The sequence below is a fragment of the Phocoena phocoena genome, chromosome 7 (genome assembly GCF_963924675.1).
Source record: "Phocoena phocoena chromosome 7, mPhoPho1.1, whole genome shotgun sequence".
Taxonomy (NCBI): domain Eukaryota; kingdom Metazoa; phylum Chordata; class Mammalia; order Artiodactyla; family Phocoenidae; genus Phocoena; species Phocoena phocoena.
Genome location: NC_089225.1, coordinates 49,487,878 through 49,509,265, shown reverse-complemented (window position 1 = coordinate 49,509,265; position 21,388 = coordinate 49,487,878). Strand labels below are relative to the sequence as shown.

General features: G+C 36.3%; 1 protein-coding gene across 4 annotated transcripts in view; it reads left to right on the top strand.

The window, feature by feature from the left end:
- Nucleotides 1-21,388, top strand: part of SCN9A (sodium voltage-gated channel alpha subunit 9) — an 83,256-nt gene that overhangs the window by 26,458 nt on the left and 35,410 nt on the right. For all 4 annotated transcript variants that reach the window (XM_065880853.1, XM_065880850.1, XM_065880852.1 and 1 more), the window contains exons 14-16: nt 1,607-1,780; nt 2,523-2,879; nt 5,929-6,405. In XM_065880853.1, the coding sequence (XP_065736925.1) occupies nt 1,607-1,780; nt 2,523-2,879; nt 5,929-6,405 (1,008 nt within the window). The remainder of the gene's footprint in view (nt 1-1,606; nt 1,781-2,522; nt 2,880-5,928; nt 6,406-21,388) is intronic.

The following is a 21,388-nucleotide window of genomic DNA, read 5'->3' as shown; positions in this document are numbered from 1 at the left end:
GACCTTTGGAGGCCCAAAGTCCTGAGTTTGAATCCTGGTTTTGCCTCTTACTCGTTATATGACCTTGGGAAAATGTTTTAATATCTATAAGCTTTAATTTTCTCATTTATATAATTATAATATTTTATAAAATAATAATAATTCTTTAATATAATGATAATAATAATTTATATATCATATTATTGAAAGGAATAAAAACTTTCTACTTATCATCCTGGCATATAGTAAGTACTCAACAAATCAAACCTATTGTCATCATCACCATCATGCTTTCAATGAATCAGCAGAAAAAAGCCTTAAGAACAAGAATATTTAGAAACCAGAATGATTAAACTAGACACAGAAGACATAAGGGCAGACTAGAAGGATTCTAGTAGGAAAGTTGATGCTCTTTAATGTGCAGTGTTGATCACACTCAAGTTAATTAATGCCTTACGGCAAATAGAAAGTGCTAGTTTCCAACAATCTGCATGAACCAGGCAGAAGTACTATTTCACAGCCAAAAGGTCCCAACTTATGACTCTTCATAAATCATAAAAAACTCTGGATGTCTTTGCAAATGTCTGTATAAGATAATTTTACTTTTGCCGTGGTCCCAAACCAATTGATCTTTGAAGTCAAAGAGTGTTTCTGAGTTGATCGTCTCTAAAATTTCTTATGAATATTCCCAGTCAGGATGTTTAAAACTCATGTGCTCTAAGTTAGCATTCTTCTTTCGCTGTATTCCTCACTGGAAAAAGGCAGGACTGTCTAGTTTCTAATTGTTGGTGAGGTCCAGATTATGAAAATCAGTACCTTCTTACTGAGTTGGCTGCATCACTGTGAATCCAAAAAAGACTCACCATGTTTCTTGTCTATAACTACAATCCCAAGTCTGGGTGGTCCCTGCTAGTCTTCCTGATGCTGCATTATTTTAAAAATGACTCACGCAGTTATAGAGCTAACTATTTCCCTTTGAACCTTCTTTGCTCAGTTTCTTTGAATCAAATTGTACCCGAATGATTCATAAGTCTTTCACTGTTGCCTTTTTAAATGAGTCCTTTGATGCCATGTCATGAATTAATGATGTTTTGTGATGCACTTTTGTGTCAGAGCTTTGGCAGTCTTACTTTACCTGCTACTGTATCAATTAAATACTTTTTCCTTTACTGATAAATCTTTAAAGAGTGAGTCAATTTGTTCTTTATTACCCTAAGAGTAGTCAGACCAGAAAAGCCTGGTTCAAAATTTTTGTATCAGTCTGTTTCCTTTATATTATCTTCCAGAATAACTTGTTGACCCACAAAACTTGTTTTGCAAAGATTGCCTGTGTTAATTTTCTAAGGTTTTATTTATCTGAAATTTTAGTATGCTTTTCTATGATGCTATCTAAAGGTGATAAGAGCTGATAGGTGAGTTAGAGCTTCATAACCCTTCGATGCTTGTATTAGAGCTATAGGACTAGCGATACTTGGTTTGTAGGATTGAATGAAATAATAATATGTTTATAAAGTATCTAGCACATTGTCTGAAACACAGTAAATGCTAAACATATAGTCATTATTATCGTTAGCTTGATTCCATACCTTCTAATAATACTAGAAAAATATTATATTTTTTCATGTAGGTCTTTACTGGCATCTTTGCAGCTGAAATGGTTTTAAAACTAATTGCCATGGATCCATATGAGTACTTCCAAGTAGGATGGAATATTTTTGACAGTCTTATTGTGACTTTAAGCTTAGTGGAGCTTTTTCTAGCAGATGTGGAAGGATTGTCAGTTCTACGATCATTCAGACTGGTAAATATAGACCAACCTTACCATTATATTCTGTATATAAAGGGGTGTTTCTTTGGTTTTGCATTATTATTATTTAAAACTTTTGGAGGTTTGAATCAAAAGACAAGATTAGGTCTCAATATCTAGTAAAATAAAGCCCATTCAGTAACAGGTACTTAGAGCTCAAAATCACAGAGATATCTTAATTTTAGGATCTTGAAGACATATTCAGTTGTATGCTAGTATAATGGTAGGGCGATGATTTATATCGCAATAAGCTTATGGTTTATAGAATTTCAACCATTATAATATGTTCAGTACTTTGTGTATTTGATAAAGATTATACCCTCAAAATTGTTATCTGATATCAAAAATATTAAAAAGTAAAGACTTTCTAATGCTTTTTTCCTCTAACATGTTAGGCTTTCTCCCTGTGTCAGCATGAAAAAAATTATGAAAGTATCAGAAAATAGAATTAAGGATAAATTTTCAATTTAAAGGATATAATATCTGATAGAGGTTCTATAACAATCCTGAACTAAAATTACAGTTCCTTCAAAATTTGTGTGGTAATTATATGGTGGCAAGTATAACAAAATAACAGGAATATTGAGAGTAGATCAAAATGAAAAGTAGAAATAATCGATTTTAGCTAGGTAATAATGACAATATTTTAGAACTAAATTTTGGAGCAAAATTCAAGATTGGAAACATTGAGAACTTTTTCATAAAAATTAATATTAAGCTTTGTGTTGACTTTTAGCTCCGAGTTTTCAAGTTGGCAAAATCTTGGCCAACACTGAACATGCTGATCAAGATCATTGGCAATTCAGTGGGGGCTCTGGGTAACCTCACCTTGGTGTTGGCCATCATCGTCTTCATTTTTGCCGTGGTCGGCATGCAGCTCTTTGGTAAGAGCTACAAAGAATGTGTCTGCAAGATCAATGAAGACTGCACACTCCCACGCTGGCACATGAATGACTTCTTCCACTCCTTCCTGATTGTGTTCCGAGTGCTGTGTGGAGAGTGGATAGAGACCATGTGGGACTGCATGGAGGTCGCTGGTCAAGCCATGTGCCTTATTGTTTACATGATGGTCATGGTCATTGGAAACCTGGTGGTATGTAATCTGATATTCATACATTTAAAATTCTCCATAGAAAATTTTATATGATGATATGATCAGTTACTTTTATAATTATAGGATTAATTAGATCTAAAACTGTTAATTATAATGGAATATTGACTATTTTAATTCAGTGAAGAACAGAAAAGAAAATGAAATATTGTCTACATTTCTGTGCCAGATAACCTATATTTATATTTTTCACAATATTTTATTTTAATGGAAAGTTTTCTATTTTATTCTTTCATTTTGATAGTGATGTCATATGAATTACATCTGTGGTTTTCATGTCTCTTAAGTGTTGATTCCAATGTGAAGCTATACTAGTAAATAGAATATGATTAAATTAACAATAACAAAAATGAAGTTATAGTGGAACAAGGCAAATGGAAGGACTTGTCCTGCTCTGTTAAAGTCACAAATAAGACTAGCACCTATAACAAGTATCAGCAAACAATATGGCCCATGGGCCAAATCCCACACACTGCTTGTTTTTGCATGGCCCTGCAAAACTGAAACGTTTTTTACATTTTTAAATTGTTAAAAATAAATAAAGAAAAATCTTTTTTGGCACATGGAAATTATATGAAATTCAAATTTCAGTTTCCATAAGCAAAATTTATTGAAACACGGACATGCTCATTCATTTACATATTGTCTTTGGCTGTTTTACTCTACACAGACAGGTCTGAATAGTGTCCATAGAGATTCTTTGTCCTACAAAACCTAAATAATTTATTATCGGGCCCTGTTACAGAAAAAGTTTGCCCACCACTGCTCTATAGCATCTCTTTTACAAGTGATCTGCTTCTCCATTAGTGTTTTCCTAGCTTGTATGCCTTCACTGTTTGTTTCGTCCTTTCTTATACGTACCTGTTGGTAGGAATTTTCAAGCTTAGAGGCAGGAGATAATTGGGATAAGATGCTCTTCAATGACTCAATTCAATTTTCAAAGCCACCATGTTGGTTTGGATTAGTTGGTCAACCTAGCATCAGACTCTTCATCAGGTATCCCAGGAGGTTGTCTGTGATAATAGCCATATGGTTAGTACCTTCACTCCCCACTGGCTTGAATATAAGTTGCTCATTTTTTTTGTCCTTGCAGCCCACATGCCAACTTGAAAGTTGCTAAGAGAGTAGACTTAAATGTTCTCACCACAAGAAAATAATGGTAATTATGAGACATGATGGAGGTATTCCCTAATATATAAGGATATCAAATCAACATGTTTGAACTTACACAGTGTTGTATGACAATTAATCTCTCAGTAAAGCTGGAAAAATGAAATCTAATTAAAAATTTGAAGGAAAAAAAGAAATCTATTAACATTTGCATTGATTAGGGAGACTAAAGGGTAAAATGAGCCCTTGGCTTCCCATCAACATTCCTATTAAAACATACACATAAACAAACATGCATTTCATAGTGAAATATATTTTTCATTGACAATAAAAACCAAAATGAAAATAACCAATTATGAATTCCTTAATGATTCATCAAATTGTTTTCTATGCTTTTCTTTTCCCCCTCCCTCTCAGATTCTTCTCTTAAACTAGACATATTAACACAGACATTTTTTTTTTAATGTTTATTTATTTATTTTTGGCTGTGTTGGGTCTTCATTTTTGTGTGTGCGCTTTCTCTAGTTGCAGCGAGCGGGGGCCACTCTTCATCGCGGTGCGTGGGCCTCTCACTGTCGCGGCCTCTCTTGTTGCAGAGCACAAGCTCCAGACGCGCAGGCTGAGTAGATGTGGCTCACGGGCCTAATTGCTCCGCGGCATGTGGGATCTTCCCAGACCAGGGCTTGAATCCATGTCCCCTGCATTGGCAGGCAGATTCTCAACCACTGAGCCAGGGAAGCCCAACACAGACATTTTTAACTTGTGCTTTTCTACTTACATTTCTGAGAAATTGTTTTAGGTGTGACCAAAATCAGGGGTGAGTCCCTTTTCCTCAGTTTGGTCTAATTTTGATTGTTTAAATATGAGGTAGATGTTTTTGGCCATGAAGAGACTTAAATGAAAGTTTATTTCAATTATCTTTTTGTTTTTTATATAAAACACTTTTAAAATATGATTTACGTATTTTCAGCCCTCTGTAAAAATTCTTTTTTTTTTTTTCCACAATGTTCAGTTCACCTGGACCCTTACCTCCAGGAGGAAAAACAGAAATAGTTTGCACACAAACAGAACTTTGCTTCAAGTCGGAGTTGTCTTGACCTGGAGTTGTCTGGGGCGAAAATGATTGGCAGTGAAGCCACCCAATCATAATGCCATTGTCTCATTTGAATTGGGTTCAGTGGGCAGGTCTTTTTCTTTGCTTTAAAAGCTTCATTAAGGGACTTCCCTGGCAGTCCAGTGGTTAGGACTCCATGCTTCCACTGCAGGGGGCACGGGTTTGATCCCTGGCCAGGGAACTAAGATCCCGCATAACACATGGTGCAACCAAAAAAAAAAAAAAAAGCCTCATTAAGTTGCAAGTTGGCAAAAATCTCGGACAGAATATTTTATTACAGGTGCTCTGCAAGTATTATGTGTTCCATTTGTTGTAATAAGTGACATTTATCTCCTGGGAAAAGTGAACACAGATCTTGGCTTAAGTTACCTTCAGCACAATAGACACTAGTCACAATTTTCTTGTTCTACTTGTTTCTCACAGGTAACAAATATCAATTAAAGGTAGTGTTAGAAGAGCTATTTAGACCCATAAAAGGGAATTTAGACAAGGGATTCCTGCTGTAGAAAGGAACGTAGGAATGACATCCTGGTAATGGTGAGGGAGCATTCTCTTTGCTCCTCATACCCTTTAAGGGTATGGCTGATCTCTGTTCTCCAGAGTTCACAGAAGCTCAGACATGGAGAGACTGATGAGGACTCTAGCTTCTCCTCTACACCTATCATATGTTCTCATCTATGGGTGAAGAAGTGCAGGGCTCTTCATTGCTGGTTTGGATTTTGGCCTGTATTTCAGAAAACTGCACTTATTTTCGTTTTTATTTCCTGTCTCCCTTTTTCTCCACACCCTATCCCCACCCTGACATAGGTCCTCAACCTATTTCTTGCTTTATTATTGAGCTCATTTAGTTCAGACAATCTTACAGCAATTGAAGAAGACACTGATGCAAACAACCTCCAGACTGCAGTGGCTAGAATTAAGAAGGGAATAAATTATGTGAAACAAACCTTACGTGAATTTTTTCTAAAAGCATTTTCCACAAAACCAAAGATTTCCAAAGAGATAAGACGAACAGAAGATCTAAATTATAAGAAGGAAAACTACATCTCTAACCACACACTTGCTGAAATGAGCAAGGATCACAATTTTCACAAAGAAAAAGATAAAACCAGTGGTTTTGGAAACAGCATGGACAAATACTTGGTGGAAGAAAGTGATTGTCAATCATTTATTCATAATGCCAGCCTCACAGTGACAGTGCCAATTGCACCCGGGGAATCTGATTTGGAAATTATGAATACTGAGGAACTTAGCAGTGATTCAGATAGTGAATACAGCAAAGGGGTAAGATTGTTTTATACACATTTTGTTTCATGTTATTAACTAGTACGAAATGAGTTAAAATTTCAGATTTTTTGCTGTCCTAAGTTTATTCTAATACTGCATACTAATGAGTAGTTTGTGTGTATGTGAACTTATACTGTAGCTTACTGAAGGTTCATATGGTAAGGTTTTACTTACTGGTTCTTCATAACTGATATAATCCATTTAGCGAAATTTGAAAGTACCAGGTATCTTTAAGTCTTCCCTTCCTTTATTCCCTGTTTGTTATCAGTTGTAAAGTCATATACCTTTCACAGTGTCTGTTGAATCCACAGCTCTTGTTCGTCACCTTTCCCTTTGCCCTCTCTACTTCTTGCCAAAACCATTCCGCGTGGATTCCCCACTGGTGTCTCTGCCTCCATTTTCCATCTACTCTAATCCACTTGTTTGATTAATTTTACTTAGGTTCAATCTTAATCATACTTCTCCTTTGAAGTATCCTTGATCCCCAACGTAGATTTGAATTGTGGACCATACATAAAGCCTTCACACCATGGCCCTGGCCAGCTGTCTCTCCTGGGCTTGCTAGGGCTCCTGTGCCTGAACCAAGCCAGTTTCCTTCTGGGCCACATACACTCACAACCTGCATGATTTTGCTTGGGGTTTCCTTCTTCAGTCAAAATCCTAAACACGTACTTCAAGTCATAGCCCTCAGCTTCCTCGCGTGTAAAATTACTAGCCCTTACAGCATAGGGTTAGGTGAGGGTTAAATGAATTAACACATGTAGGATGCTTAGAACAGTACTCAGAGTGCTCAGAAGTGGTAGCTGTTGCATCATTCCTAGTTTCTCTTCAAACAGATATGATCTCATTTTTTTTTTTTTTTTTGCGGTACGTGGGCCTCTCACCGCTGCGCCCCCTCCCGCTGCGGAGCACAGGCTCCGGACGCGCAGGCCCAGCGGCCATGGCCCACGGGCCCAGCCGCTCCGCGGCACGCGGGATCCTCCCGGACCGGGGCACGGACCCGCGTCCCCTGCATCGGCAGGCGGACTCCCAACCACTGTGCCACCAGGGAAGCCTGATATGATCTCATTTTGGACCCCACACAATTTTATGCCTTTTCCTAGATTTATTATTTAGCCTTGTATCTTAATTTTTTTGAGAAATTATTGTATGCATCAAATAGTACTGTAAACTCATTGAAAACGGGAAACTTTTATTAAAACTTTTTTTGTATCCTCCTTCCCCACACCTGGTTGCATATATCCAAAGCATTATTGAGCTGTATTTTTATTAATATGGAATATAATAATCATAAGTGAGTTTTATCACAAAGCATTTTTTATGGCATCTCTTTAAAGTTTTAAGATATCACTTTAAAATACTTTTCCTTTCTTTAGGTCATATTTGAAAGTATTTGACAGGTATTTCCCAAACATCTTCTATCTTCTTAACCTTATATCAAGAACTATCCTCCATGAATTTATAGTGGATTTTGGAACAAAGATACACAGCTCTGTGTGTGTGTATGTGTGTGTGTATGTGTGGGCATGCACACCATACGACCAGTACTAGGTGCAGAGTAAATGTTCAATACTTACTTATTGAATGAATAGATGATTACATAAATTATGAACATATATATTTTACGTAGCCAAAAAAATTATTTCCAAGATCACAAAGTAAGGAATCAAATATTTTATTTTTTATTTAAAAAATCTTTACATGGAAGAAGTAATCCAAAATTCAAAAGGTGTGGTTGATTTGGCTTGAAGGTAGAAAATTTGATTTCACATACCCCGCTCAGGAACAGTAATCTGGGTCTAGTCTCATGTGAAAATGAAAACTAATTCAATTACCCATTTTTCTGCCTACAAAGATTAGAGTTGTAAAACCCTAACTGCCTGGCAGACTTTCTGAATACGCTTGAGATTCTGGGTGTTAAAGCACTTTGGTAGCTTGGTTGAGTTTACCAAATACTGCTTTCCTCTTAGTAGTTGGGAGGAATCATTTCTTACCTGGTCGTTTTTTCTTTTCTCAAAGCCTGTGACTCTCCCTACATGGATCTCCTTAGTCGCTGGCAAAAATCATATTCTTAGTATGTTGAATTATAACATTGTAAAAGGGAGTATAATAGACCTGCCCCATTTAGCACCTCATTTCCGAACTGAGAAAGCCATTAAGAGGAAGCGACTTTATCTATAGTTATAAAGCTGGTTCAAGGCAGAGCCAAGACAAGAATCCCAGTCTTGTTATTCATAAGTCTACCTTCCTTCTCCTGTCTTTGTCTATTTCAGGGATAAAACCCACATTCCTATTGGGGTTAATACCCAGTTTGTCTCCCCTGGGATACTGAGCCATGCTTCTGAAGAATTTACATACCCTGTAGTATCCAGAGGAAGTTTGTGATGTCATAGTATCCAGCAGTCTTTTATAATTAATGATTTAGTCTATAAATTATTTGGTTACTGAAATAGACTATTTTAACCATCCATAAAGTTACTCTGCCACCTAGCCCATAAATCCTTCCTAAAAAGCATGAAATTTAGTGCACTTAAACTGTGTTATCCAAAGACCATTTGATGGTAACATTTTAATATTCTTAATTATCATTGGTTTTTGTTCGTGACATTATAGTCATAACTACATGAGAAAAAATACACTTTTTCTAATTCATATCTGTGGTTTACATGGTATAATATTCAGGAGCTTGAGGCTACCTCATAGGTTGTAATAAGGAATACATAAGCTAGTCTCTTTAAATCATTTAGCACAGTATTTGAGTTGGTAAGCCCTAAAAAAGTGTTAGGTGTTGTGTTTATTATTGAATTCATCATCATTATTAGCCTCTAAAAGTTCAGATTTTAAATTATGGATTTTGAAAGTTTATCCTTCTTCATAAGACATTTTCCACGGCATATCTCAAAATGTGTCATCTTGAGTACATTCAAACCTACTTGACTATATACTGGACTTGAGAAGTAATGAAATTTCAAGCTCTACAGGAAATTTGTTAGATAATGTTAAGCTGTTGCCAACTGTGACACCCTGTGTCTAGAGCCTGTCTCTCCAGTAGCTTGAGATTTAAATGATCCTAGTTATGACTTGTTGGTTTTACTTTTCAATTTGGACGACTAAAAAAATGCAGATTTCCTTATTCACCTAAAGTGTTTCTAATGCCCTTCCAGGCTAACCTCCCTGCTCTAATTCCCCTAATCTTCAGCTCTTACTTGAGTTCCCAATTTTTTAACTGCTATGTAACTTTCTTATTTTTCATGCCTCAGATATCTTTGAAATAATGATTCTGTGTTCTTGATGAACCTTGCCCAAAGAGGCAAATCATGATTATCCAATGGAAAATAATGCCCAATTGAATATATGTAAGTTATTTAAGTCTTAAGCACTACCTTGGAGTATGATGAAGAATGCATCCTCTGGAGATAGAATACTTGCCTTAGATCCTGTATTTAATATTTGCTAATAACTCCATGATCTTGAGCAATTTAAAAAAAAACCTCTTTTTTTTTCTAGTTTACTTGTATGCAACATAGAATTGTAATAAAGATTGAATGATTTAGGTAAACAAGTGCCTGTTGGAAAATAAGTGCCCAATTAACAATTATCATGGGTATGATTAGTAGTCATGTACACACTGTAAATAGCTATTTGCTACAGGTTAAATTTTAGTGTGTAAAGACAAACACAGGAGCTTGTTACAAACGCCTGTTCTGGTCCATATCCTCCAAACTCTGCCTAAGTCTGGATGCAACCTCAGAATCCTTACCAGCAGGGTTCCCAGGGGCCACTGTGCTGGATTGAGTTTGCATAGGAAGTGAACCTGAATTCATCCCTGGTTTATTTTGATCCAGGTTTCTGAGAAATCATTTTCTTTATTCAGGGGCTGGGGTATTTTCCACTTTTACCTGTTTAAGAATCTGCATTTTGAACAGGGGGAAAGAATATCTTTGACCTTTGACACCTGTTCCTCTTTCCCTTTCCCCATCCAAAAAAACAAATCCACGCTCTTTCATGTCCTAGCATACTTGTTTTCCCATTGTATTTTATGGAGACTTTCTGTCCTCTTCTAGTGTCGGCTCTCAGATAGGCAGGTTTCCGTGTTCTGATAGACAGTTATATATACACTCCAGATTGAAGTCAAAATATTTTGTAATCAAACACCTTACCAGCAAATGACCAAAGAGATGAGTTCAAATAAGGTGTTGAGTAAAATATCTAAAAGAGTTTTGAGGCAGTAACTGGCAATAGAACGTCAGCATTTCTCTGAAGATAGAGTCTGTCTCAGAATCGAGAAAGACATACTGTCATCTCAAGGGGACCCATGAGAGTAAGACTCCTGTCACTGCTTCTCAGAATACACTCTAAACTGATGGCCCTTTTCAGAGTCAGCCTCCACCTGAGGCAGCCCTCTAAGCCCTAGGCAAACATTAACACACTGCAGATTTTCACCATTAACAATGAAGTGCTTCATTATTATGAGCCTCAAATGAAGCATGAAATGCACCCATTCATTCAATAAATATTTATTGAGATCTACTATGCTCCAGGCACTGTGCTAACAGCTGCTTAGAGAAAAAAAAGAAAAAATTTTTTTCACCCAGCTGCAGTAATTCAATGTGATCTGGCTTAACTAAATTCTTAAGAAGTGTAGTTTTTTTCTTTTTTAAATCATGCCAAATCTCAAAATTGAAAGTTCTAAAAAACTAAATTAATAAATTTTTTTAAATGGAGAGGTCTTTCTTGGAGAGTTAAAGAGACCCTTTGTTTTCAGTTATTACAGATTACTTATGTCTTTGCTTTAAAGATAAAAAAAGCCATTTTACAGAATTGTGACGTTGATTTGAAAGTGTATGTAAATTTGGGGGAAAAACGTTAAATTTATCCAGTTTACTTCTCCAAATATTTTAAAACATAACAGCCTCATGTGATTTTGGAGTGGTTAAACTCTGACAGCTTTCAGAGAAGCTACTAAGCTGTGAATCTAATACCCCAAATCTTCTTTACTGCTCTTTTGACAAATGTATCTATTATCAAGGCTTAAGTGAATTTGCTCCTGTTGTGTACTCAGCAGAAAGGAAAACATCCTGTGTAAAGTTTTCCTGCACGGAAAGATCCCCTATTCATTCCTCCTCCAGTCAAACACAGAAACTTTACTCAGCTTTACTTAGTAGCTCTTTAGTGTTTTGAAACACTGTCTCCAAGTTGTGAGGGAGCTAGCTGAGGTCCTTGAAGAAAGGAAACCAATGAAACCTTCAAATTTTACATAATCAAACTTCTCATCTTCAACAGAGTGTCATTTAAAACACTGCAAACACAGTTATGCAAAATTTTTGTTCTTAAAGGAAGCAAAGTCCATTCACTTTGATCATTGTGAGAGAAAAAAATTGTGAAGGAATACATGAGTACATGTTCAGTAAACTGTGGCTATTCAGTTTTTCAACTCACATTTCCTAAGCACCTGCTTTTTGCCTTATGCCTGCTGGACACTAGAAAGGTGTCATCGGTGTACTCATTTCCTCAGTAGACGTAGGCTCAGGGTCTTCTTGCTCTCTGGCACTGTCTTAAGTGATAAAAGAGTAAAGCAAGGTCCCTGCCTTTGAAGAGAAACATGTATGGAAATCAGAAATTATAATTAAACATATAAAAAAGAATTAAAACAGATTTTTAGAAAAAAATATTGAAGCAGGATAAAGATATGGTTAATAATCTTGAAAATAAACTGGAATACTTCACAGTGGAGAATGCACTTGAAGAGAATTTTATGGTAAAAAGACAATTCATCAGGAAAAAGAGAATGAAAGAGGGGAGCCCGGAAGAGAGGGGGAGGAAGGGAGGGAGACAGAGACGGAGAGAGACAGAGACACCCTTCTGGTAGATGTAATGGGCCCAGCATGTGGAGGCATCCAGATGCACAAAAGCCCATGAAATACACATGAGGATGGCCTGCTGGGAAGTAGTAAGTGACAGAGGTAAATTGGAGCCAGAGAGTAAATGGCTTGACTTACCATGGGCAAGAGATTGAAATAGGTTTCTTTTTATTTACTAGAAAGAGGAAACTTCGTCTTGTTTTGTTATACTTTGTTGTTAGCAAACCTCTACTTTTTTTTTCTTTTGCGGTTCGTGGGCCTCTCACTGTTGTGGCCTCTCCCGTTGCGGAGCACAGGCTCCAGACGCGCAGGCTCAGCGGCCATGGCTCACGGGCCCAGCCGCTCCGCGGCATGTGGGACCTTCCCGGACCGGGGCACGAACCCGTGTTCCCTGCATCGGCAGGCGGACTCTCAACACTGCGCCACCAGGGAAGCCCCTCAAACCTCTACTTTTAAAGAAAGTTTGGTTGGGGGTGTAATAAAGGGGAGAGGATGAAAGGGTATTGAAGCCATCCGAAGCACACGTGATGAGGGCTCAAATCTAAGGGCGTGGTGGTGGCGTGTGGGATAATGGTAAGACACCGCAAGTTAAAAAATAAGGGCTCAGGGTCTGGATATGTGAGTTGTGAGCTGTTTCAAAGGGTATATTCATTTCCTGTGGCTGTCATAACAGAGTATCACAAACTTGGGGCTTTATACAACAGAACTGTATCCTTAGATAGTTCTAGAGGCTGTAAGTCTGAAATGGAGGTGTAGGCAGGGCCATGCTCTCTGCAGGCTCTAGCGAGGATCCTACCTCGCTTTTTCCTAGCTTCTGGTGGTGGTACTTCATCCTTGGCCTCCCATGTGTAGCAGCTGCATCACTCTGATCTTCGCTTCTGTTGTCACATGGAGTTCTCCCTATCTGTCTCTGTCTTTTCATTTTATAAAGACACTAATTATGTTAGATTAGGGCCCACCCTAGTGAATTCCTCTCAATTTGACATCTGCAAAGACCCTATTTCCACATAAGGTCATATTCAGAGGTACCACGCATTAGGATTTCAACATATCTTTTTTGGGAGATACAAATTAACTCATAATCAAAAGTTTTGGCTTAGACGACTGGATGGATATTGATGCTATTAAAAATATATGGGATGGGGGGAGGGAAGAAAACTTGGGAGGTAAGATAGAGGCAGAGTTTAATTTGGGGACATCTTAATTGTGAGCTATGTGCAGGATAGCTAAGTGATGGTGAGCGGTCGGTATTTGGAGGTTTTAAGAAGATAAGTCAGAGTTGTAGACAGGTTGGAATTTTGTATGTTAATTTTGAGGTCAGGTTCCCTGGGAAACCAACTCTGAGTAGTGTTCTCAGGTTCAGCACCTAACACCTGTAAGAAGTGAGGGAAGGGAGATGATTGCACAGAGGGAGAAGCTGAAATGCGCTGCAGTTGCAGCAGAGGCCTCAGCTGACCCTTTAGGCACCTCTGGCACTGGAATGACCCTTTGGAGTAGTCCCAAGTTGAAGCAAGGGGTCAGGACTTTGTGTGCTCTACACCAGTCCATCACTGCATACAGTTTCTCCCTCCACTCTTCCAGGCCAGGGGAGGGGATGTAACCTTGAGTAAGGCAGCTTCCTTCTGTATTTCAATTCCCAGAGAGGGACTCAGCTGTGGACCTTCAGCTGCCAACACTCCTAGCAGGTGGAAGAATGAGTGGCTTGTCTGAAAGGGGGACTGGGGCAGTGCACCACAGCATCCACTGCAGTACAGGGACCATAGAAAGGAAGAGGACAAGTGATCAACTCGGCACTTGAGAAGTGGACACAAGAAAGCACCAAAGAGACCAAGGAGAAAATGTATACATTAGCCACTTTCATATAAGCTATATAACTTTCCTCCTTAAAACAACCCAGGAAAGTGGATAATATGAATCTATATTTACTAAGATTAAGAAATGATGCTGGTTAGTCACTGATGTTTCTAGGGTTCTTTTAAAATTTGAGCTCCAAGCTTTAACCACCATAATACATATCATAGAAAGGCAAGAGAGTGGATAGGAATATAATTATTTTCTGTTATATCTCTGTAATGTTGCAATTCAGGATCAGATTTTCTGTTCTAATGGTATTGTGCATTTGCTGATTCGTGTTCAGTGTCTAATCCTCCTTAATGTAATTTATTATCTTATAGTTTACTTTGACAATATAACAGAGCAGAGCAAATTACAGTCCATAAGAGAATAATAAACCAGTCCATTGAGGATGTATTAAGTAAGGGATTATGTCAGGTCGAAGGCACATGAAAGGAGGTGGCACCTAAGCTAGACCCTAAAGGATGGAGATCATTTCATTGTGTGAATGTGCTGGAGAAGGAAATTCCAGGCAGAGGAACAACCATTCATGTTGTTCATCTGATTCACTCATTCATTTTATCCATCCACCTATTCATCTATTCATCTATTCAGTATTCCATTTTTGAAAGCCATCATCTTTGGAGAAACTTAAATATGCTTACTTGTTATTAAATTCATTCCTTTTATTGATTTTATAAAAAGTTGTTTAAATATTTGTCATCATCAAAGTTAAATATTTTATTTATTTTTAATATATGGTGGTTTTAATTACATTGTTATTAGGTCTGTCTCTCCTTAGATTTTTTATAAAGTGTTTTCCAAAAAGAGGCAGTTGCAGGCAGTTTAGATTTCTTCTCTTTACTGCGTTTTAGAAAATATAATAATCTTCTCCAGAAATGCATTTGATTTGGCAAGATTTAGGGATTAGTTTCAATTACACCTTTGGGGGAAGCTAACATTTGATCCTATCTTTTATGCATAGATTCTTGCAAAAACAAAACAAAGCACCCCTACAGAATTTTACTTAGATAATTTCTTTTTTGCAGATTGGTTCCAAACTATTTGAAATTATTTTCATCTTTATTGGATTTGTTCTTGTGTCTAAAAACAGTGAAATTTTGGTCTGACATTTAAATCAGTGTTTCTTAATTTTTATATTTTGATAAATTTGAAAACATTCCTTTCCTGTAATGCTGTTTGAAATGTCAAAATTTAAAGTAAATCAAGAAATGCTAATTTTAGAATATACTTCAAAAACCGCATACTCTCAACTCTCACCTCATTCCAGTATTGAGGATCACTTATTTTAAAATGTTTGTTATGAAGAGCAAGCAGAATGCAAAAGATTGCCGTCGCACATTATATCAATAGTGTTTAAATTCATCTCCTAAATGACAGAACTATATTACTGTTTAGTTCATTATTTCTAAATCTGTGTTGAATGATATTTAATCTTATTACTGTGTTTCAAATATATTGCTTTGCGTTGAGCATATAGCATGCATTGTCAAATATAACTAATTTCTACTTACAGGTATATGTCTTTAAACATTTCAAATCTGTTGATTAAACTGTTCCATCATGCTGCATTTACAGACTTCAGTACCTGACCTTCTTACTTCTCACAGGGGTAAAAACAAACTGGATCCATCAAGGATGCAGCTCTGTGCTTTTAACCAGGCACAGACCTATGTGACCACTTTTACACAGGTTACCTAAAAAAAAATCATACATATGTATATGATATTTTTTTTCAGTGTCATGCATGCTGTTCAGCTACAAAATCTCTCTGCCTGACCCATTGCAAGAAAGTTAAAACATATACAATTTTTCCATAGATAAATTGACATCACAGCATGTCACTGGGGCAATTCCATCGTTTTTTGTTACTCTATTGCTTAATTCCTTGATACATCTCTCATGTCCTTAGGTGATTTCAAGTGCATGATCTACAAATTTTATTGGCTGGATTATAAAAGTTAGTATGTAACAGAAGCCACTGAAGCAGCATTTAATTAAAAAACCTCTATCAACTTCCCCTCCTAATTTAAGCTATACAGTTGACCCTTGAACAACAGGGGTTTGAACTGCGTGATTCCACTAATACTGGGATTTTTTTCAGTAGTAAAGGATACAGTACTACACGATCTGTGGTTGGTTGGATCCACGGATGTGGAACAGAGGGTGCTGAGGAACGGTGGATGCGGAGGGCTGACTACGAGTTATAATCAGATTTTAGACCTCACAGAGGGTTGTGCCCTGACCCCCATGATGTTCAAGGGTCACCTGTATATATATAGATGTATGTCATACTAAATTGTCAGGTTTACTGCAATGAGAGTAGAGTTTTAATATTCTCACCATAATAACAACAAGGAAATGGTAATTATGTGAGGTGAAGGACGTATTAACTAACCTTATTGTGGTAAACATTTCACAATATATACATGTATCTAATTATCACGTTGTTTACCTTAAACTTACACAACGCTGTATGTCAATTACATCTCAGTAAAGCCGGGGGGAAAAAATAAAAATTGTCACATTCAAATTCAGTAAATTAAAACTCAAGAAATAATTTTTGTGGGAGAAATATTTCAGGCATAAACATAAAATTCTTGTAACAGGAAAGGACCTTTCTAGTGTTAGTCGTGTATTCACAGGTAAGGAAATTGAGACTCATACAGTTTCTGAGTACACATGTAGAAAGTTGGAGACAGAGCCAAAGTACCCAGCTTCTAGGCCAGACTTTGAGTATGTTTTGAAATTATTTTAAGCACAATGATAACTAGGACTTTATTTTTTTAATTAATTCAGTAATATTTGATTTTTATTTGGCAGTATATAAAATGAATCAATTAATAATTTACTGGGCTCTGCCTATGAAGGAATGAATTGTAAATGCCTGAAATGATTAATTTGATTCCAGAGCAGATTTACACACTGATGAGACTAAGTTTCTGATTATGTACATTTGGCCCTCTGTATCCATGTGTCCTGCATGAGCAGTTTCAACTAATCGGGCTTGAAAATATTTGAGGAAAAAATTCCAGAAAGTTCCAAAAACCACAACGTGAATTTGCTGTACACCAGCAACTATTTACATGCATATACATTCTATTTACAACTATTTACATAGCATTCACATCGTATTAGGTATTATGAGTAATCTAGAGATGATTTAAAGTATAAGGGAGAATGGAAGGATGTGCATATGTTATATGCAAATACTATACCTTTTTATATAAGGGACTTGAGCATTTGCAGATTTTGGTATCTGCTGGGGCCCTGCAGCCAACCTCCCAGGATACCGAGGGATGACTGAATATATTTCATGAGGAGATAGATATACATGTAGCCTCAAGAAAGATAAGAGGTTTAAATGGAACATATTACGAAGTGAACACTAAATCTGTCAATAAGACATGAAACACTTTCCCTAAAATTAGAAAGATTAATATGGATTGCTGTATCTGGCTAACACGTATAAAAGAAATATACTACTCAGATATAATATCTTGTTTTAATTTTAGTATAACCTGTTGAATGAATGAACTCTAAAATTCCTTGGAAGGAAAAAAATCCACATTAATAAGAATCTTGCCTTTTTTATATTTAATGCAGTTCATATTTTCAATTTCTCTGTCATTGTTAGGATGTTTGTATTATTGTTTTCCGTTTGCAATGATGGAAGCAAGACTCTATCCTAAAATTGATACACTCTAGGAATAGTAATGATAGGAGTTTCAAATTTAAAAAGAAACATATAATTGTTCTAGTTTACTTGCAGTTAATTTTAAAGGTGCTCCTAGGTAAAAGACATATTTTTCTATTTCAAATTGATGGTGATTTACAGGCAATATTTTAGAGAACCATTTTATTCCAAAATGCAGTAAATTTCCTTCCCCTAGAACCTAAGATGTACACATATACAATAGTATCTATATATGTACAGCTAAAACACAATTTTTGAGAAAACTGTTTCTAGAAATATATATGTGTGTGTATGTGTGTGTGTGCTTAATTCCTAAATTATTATTACTTTTTTTTTTTTTTTTTACCAAACTACTGTTAGAAAACTTGAGGTACATATTAAGGAGTGGTCGTTCTCCAGATAAACAAAAATTCAGTTGCAAAAAATTGGCTTGAAATACAATACTTTTCTTTGTCAGAAGCTACCTACATAAAGGTTAGGAAAAATATATTTTATCTGTGCCAAATTTTATTTTACATTGTGCTTGCAGTATTAGAAGCCCCGGTATTTAAAAACTATTGGAACGTTCCAATTGGAATTTTTCCAATTGGAATTTCTTTCCTTGTCCTTCCTCATTATGGGTCGTTTTAGGGAATACCATTAATCACTCAGATGTACAGGTAGTTTGTTTTTTGTCATTTCCTTTTTTATTATAAATAATATTTAGTGACCTTGAGTCATAGAGTATATGCTTTTACCTCACATTTTCCTGTCATGTTTGCTTGTGTTCCAATCCGTACTTGGAGTTTCCTAGCAGGCCTCAAAAATAGAAGTTTTTAAGGTATTCTTTCTGATTTGGCCCACTGTATTCCAGCTATTTAAATAAGCTATCCTCTGCAAATAGCAGTTCTGTGTTAGTGCACAAAGCCTTTGACTACCAGTGGTTGCTTTACCTTTCAAGACCTTACTGGTGAATGCCATTTGCCTTTCCGTTAGAAAGAAGTTGATGATATTGTAGGATCTGGCTGAGAAATCTGTAGGTCGGATCTTATATGACCCAACTTTGCTGCATTTGTTTGTTTGTTTTCATACGCAAGATCTTGATTTTGATCTTTCAGCCCCATAAATTGTCCTGTTATTGAATAGAAAGTACCCTAGCTAGAAGATTCTGGGAAAACTAGGAACTTTCAGTAAACTGCTTTATTTTGAATTTCGCTGGTGGTGACTGCGATTTGACCACATTATTTCTCCATCAACTAATACTATAAACCATCTGACCCTGTGATGGAATTGTTAAGTAGATTTCCTGCTGCATGAACAACTTCCCAAAAAGCCTACACAGCTTCTCTAGTAGCGATAAACAAAACGCTAGGAAAGGAAAAACTCCATTTTCTTGCCCTTTATATGAAAAAGTGCTGGAGTTTTAGTTGCCCATAATGTGAGAAAAGAATTTACTGTAACTAGTAAGTAAACTATTTTCTGCTAATTTAAATGGAAGTGAAATGAAAATCTAGATCAAAGAGAGGAAAAAATATTTAATTTTCCATTGATGAAGTGTATCTGGAGTACTTTTTAACTTTGGTCATTGCCTTTTTTTTTTAACATCTTTATTGGAGTATAATTGCTTTACAATGTTGTGTTAGTTGCTGCTGTATAACAAAGTGAATCAGCTGTATGTATACATGTATCCCCATATCCCCTCCCTCTTGCGTCTCCCTCCCACCCTCCCTATCCCACCCCTCTAGGTGGTCACAAAGCACCCAGCTGATCTCCCTGTGCTATGCGGCTGCTTCCCACTAGCTATCTATTTTACATTTGGTAGTATATATAGGTCCATGCCACTCTTTCACTTTGTCCCAGATTACCCTTACCCCTCCCCGTGTCCTCAAGTCCATTCTCTATGTCTGCGTCTTTATTCCTGTCCTGCCCCTAGGTTCTTCTTAACCACTTTTTTTTTTTTTTAGATTCCATATATATGTGTTAGCATATGGTATTTGCCTTTTAAAAATAATTTTGAGAGAAAGCAGAATTCCAGAGAGACTGGAAAAGGATTTGAGGGACTTTGAGGGGCCCAGAAGCTAAATCATGTAAAGAAACTAAATATCATTACTCTTTAAAAAAAAAACAAAAAAAAAACCCCACAAATGGTAATACCATAGGTAATCTTTAGTTTTAAAAGGCTGAAAGGGGTAGTGTTTGCATTTCTTCAGAAGGCAAAAAAAGAGCCTAACAATTGCAAGGGAGAGGAAAGCATATTTTGGCTTTAAAATTCAAGTTATCCCATAATAGAATGGTAAACTTGGAAAAACAAGCATAGTAGCTATCTGTGGAATTCCTCTGTAAATGTTCTTTGATCCTTTATTCTAAACTTTACCATTTCACTCCTCATTATAGATTCAGAGCCCTCATTATAGATATCAATTGTAAAATTAGGCTCTAAAATTAAAAGATGGGTGATATTGAATTGAATCTAATAGAAGTCTTTCTTGTTTATTGACATACAGTGGAGCTTAGTGTATCACTAATGTCTCCCATAATTTTTCTGCCCTTATATGCCCACCCTTTCCTTTTGATTTGCTTCTTTCAATCTTGCTGTCCTTTGGGTTTTTTTGTTTGGACGTTCAGGTGAAATAACTATTCTAGACTCTGCTACTCAAAGAATACCTTTCTTGTGTTGTGTGAAGCAAACAGCCTTATAGCATGTGCTTTAAACATGACATCTTTGGGATGTTTTCAACACCAGCCATCCTCTTTGAATAAGGCTTTTGTTGAGTTCTGTGTTTTCTACAGTGCTGCTATATGTTGATAGTGTTTTTGATTTTGAGTGCCAGATTGTCAAGTTATTAGACAATCCTACTTCATACCTCTCGAAATAAATGACCAACTAGCATTAACCACCATCCTATACTAGCATCAAATAGGCTTAAAATGAGATCGCCTATTTCAGGAAATGACAGTAACAAATTTGTAAGTGACCAGCCTAGGGCAGTTTTTCATATGACACCTATATTTAACAGAGTTTCTACCTATATGCAGTGTTGTAGAAAACACACCTTCAAGGCAAAAGGAGATCCATGAAGAATAATTAAGCTTTAATTTGATCATATTTTCAATAGTGAAATAGCTACATAAGTTTATAATCAAGAGTAGGATGTTTCAAAACTACTTCAGTGTTTTATGGATGCTCATTGAAGAATATAGAAACACATGTCAAAAAGTACATATATATAGTATAGTAATTACCTAAAGGAAATAGAATCAGGGCGAGAGTGGAGGGGACTTTTATTTTTCATCACGTGCTATTGTACATTTGAAATTTTTGAATCAAGTGTATAGGTTTTATTTAAAGGAAAGAAAGAAAAAAATTAGAAAGTACCTACAGTCAATACCATATTATTTAATAAAAAGTCAGGAATGCTAACAATAGCGTATTTCCTATTCTATACTATACTAGTGAGTCTACCTTTATGGTCCTATTTTTACACTTATTTCTATTTATATGTAGACCACCACAGATTAAGAATTATCTTTGTTGACAAGCAAAGAAGTAATAGACAAAAAGTATATTTCACATTTTACTAAAAATAAA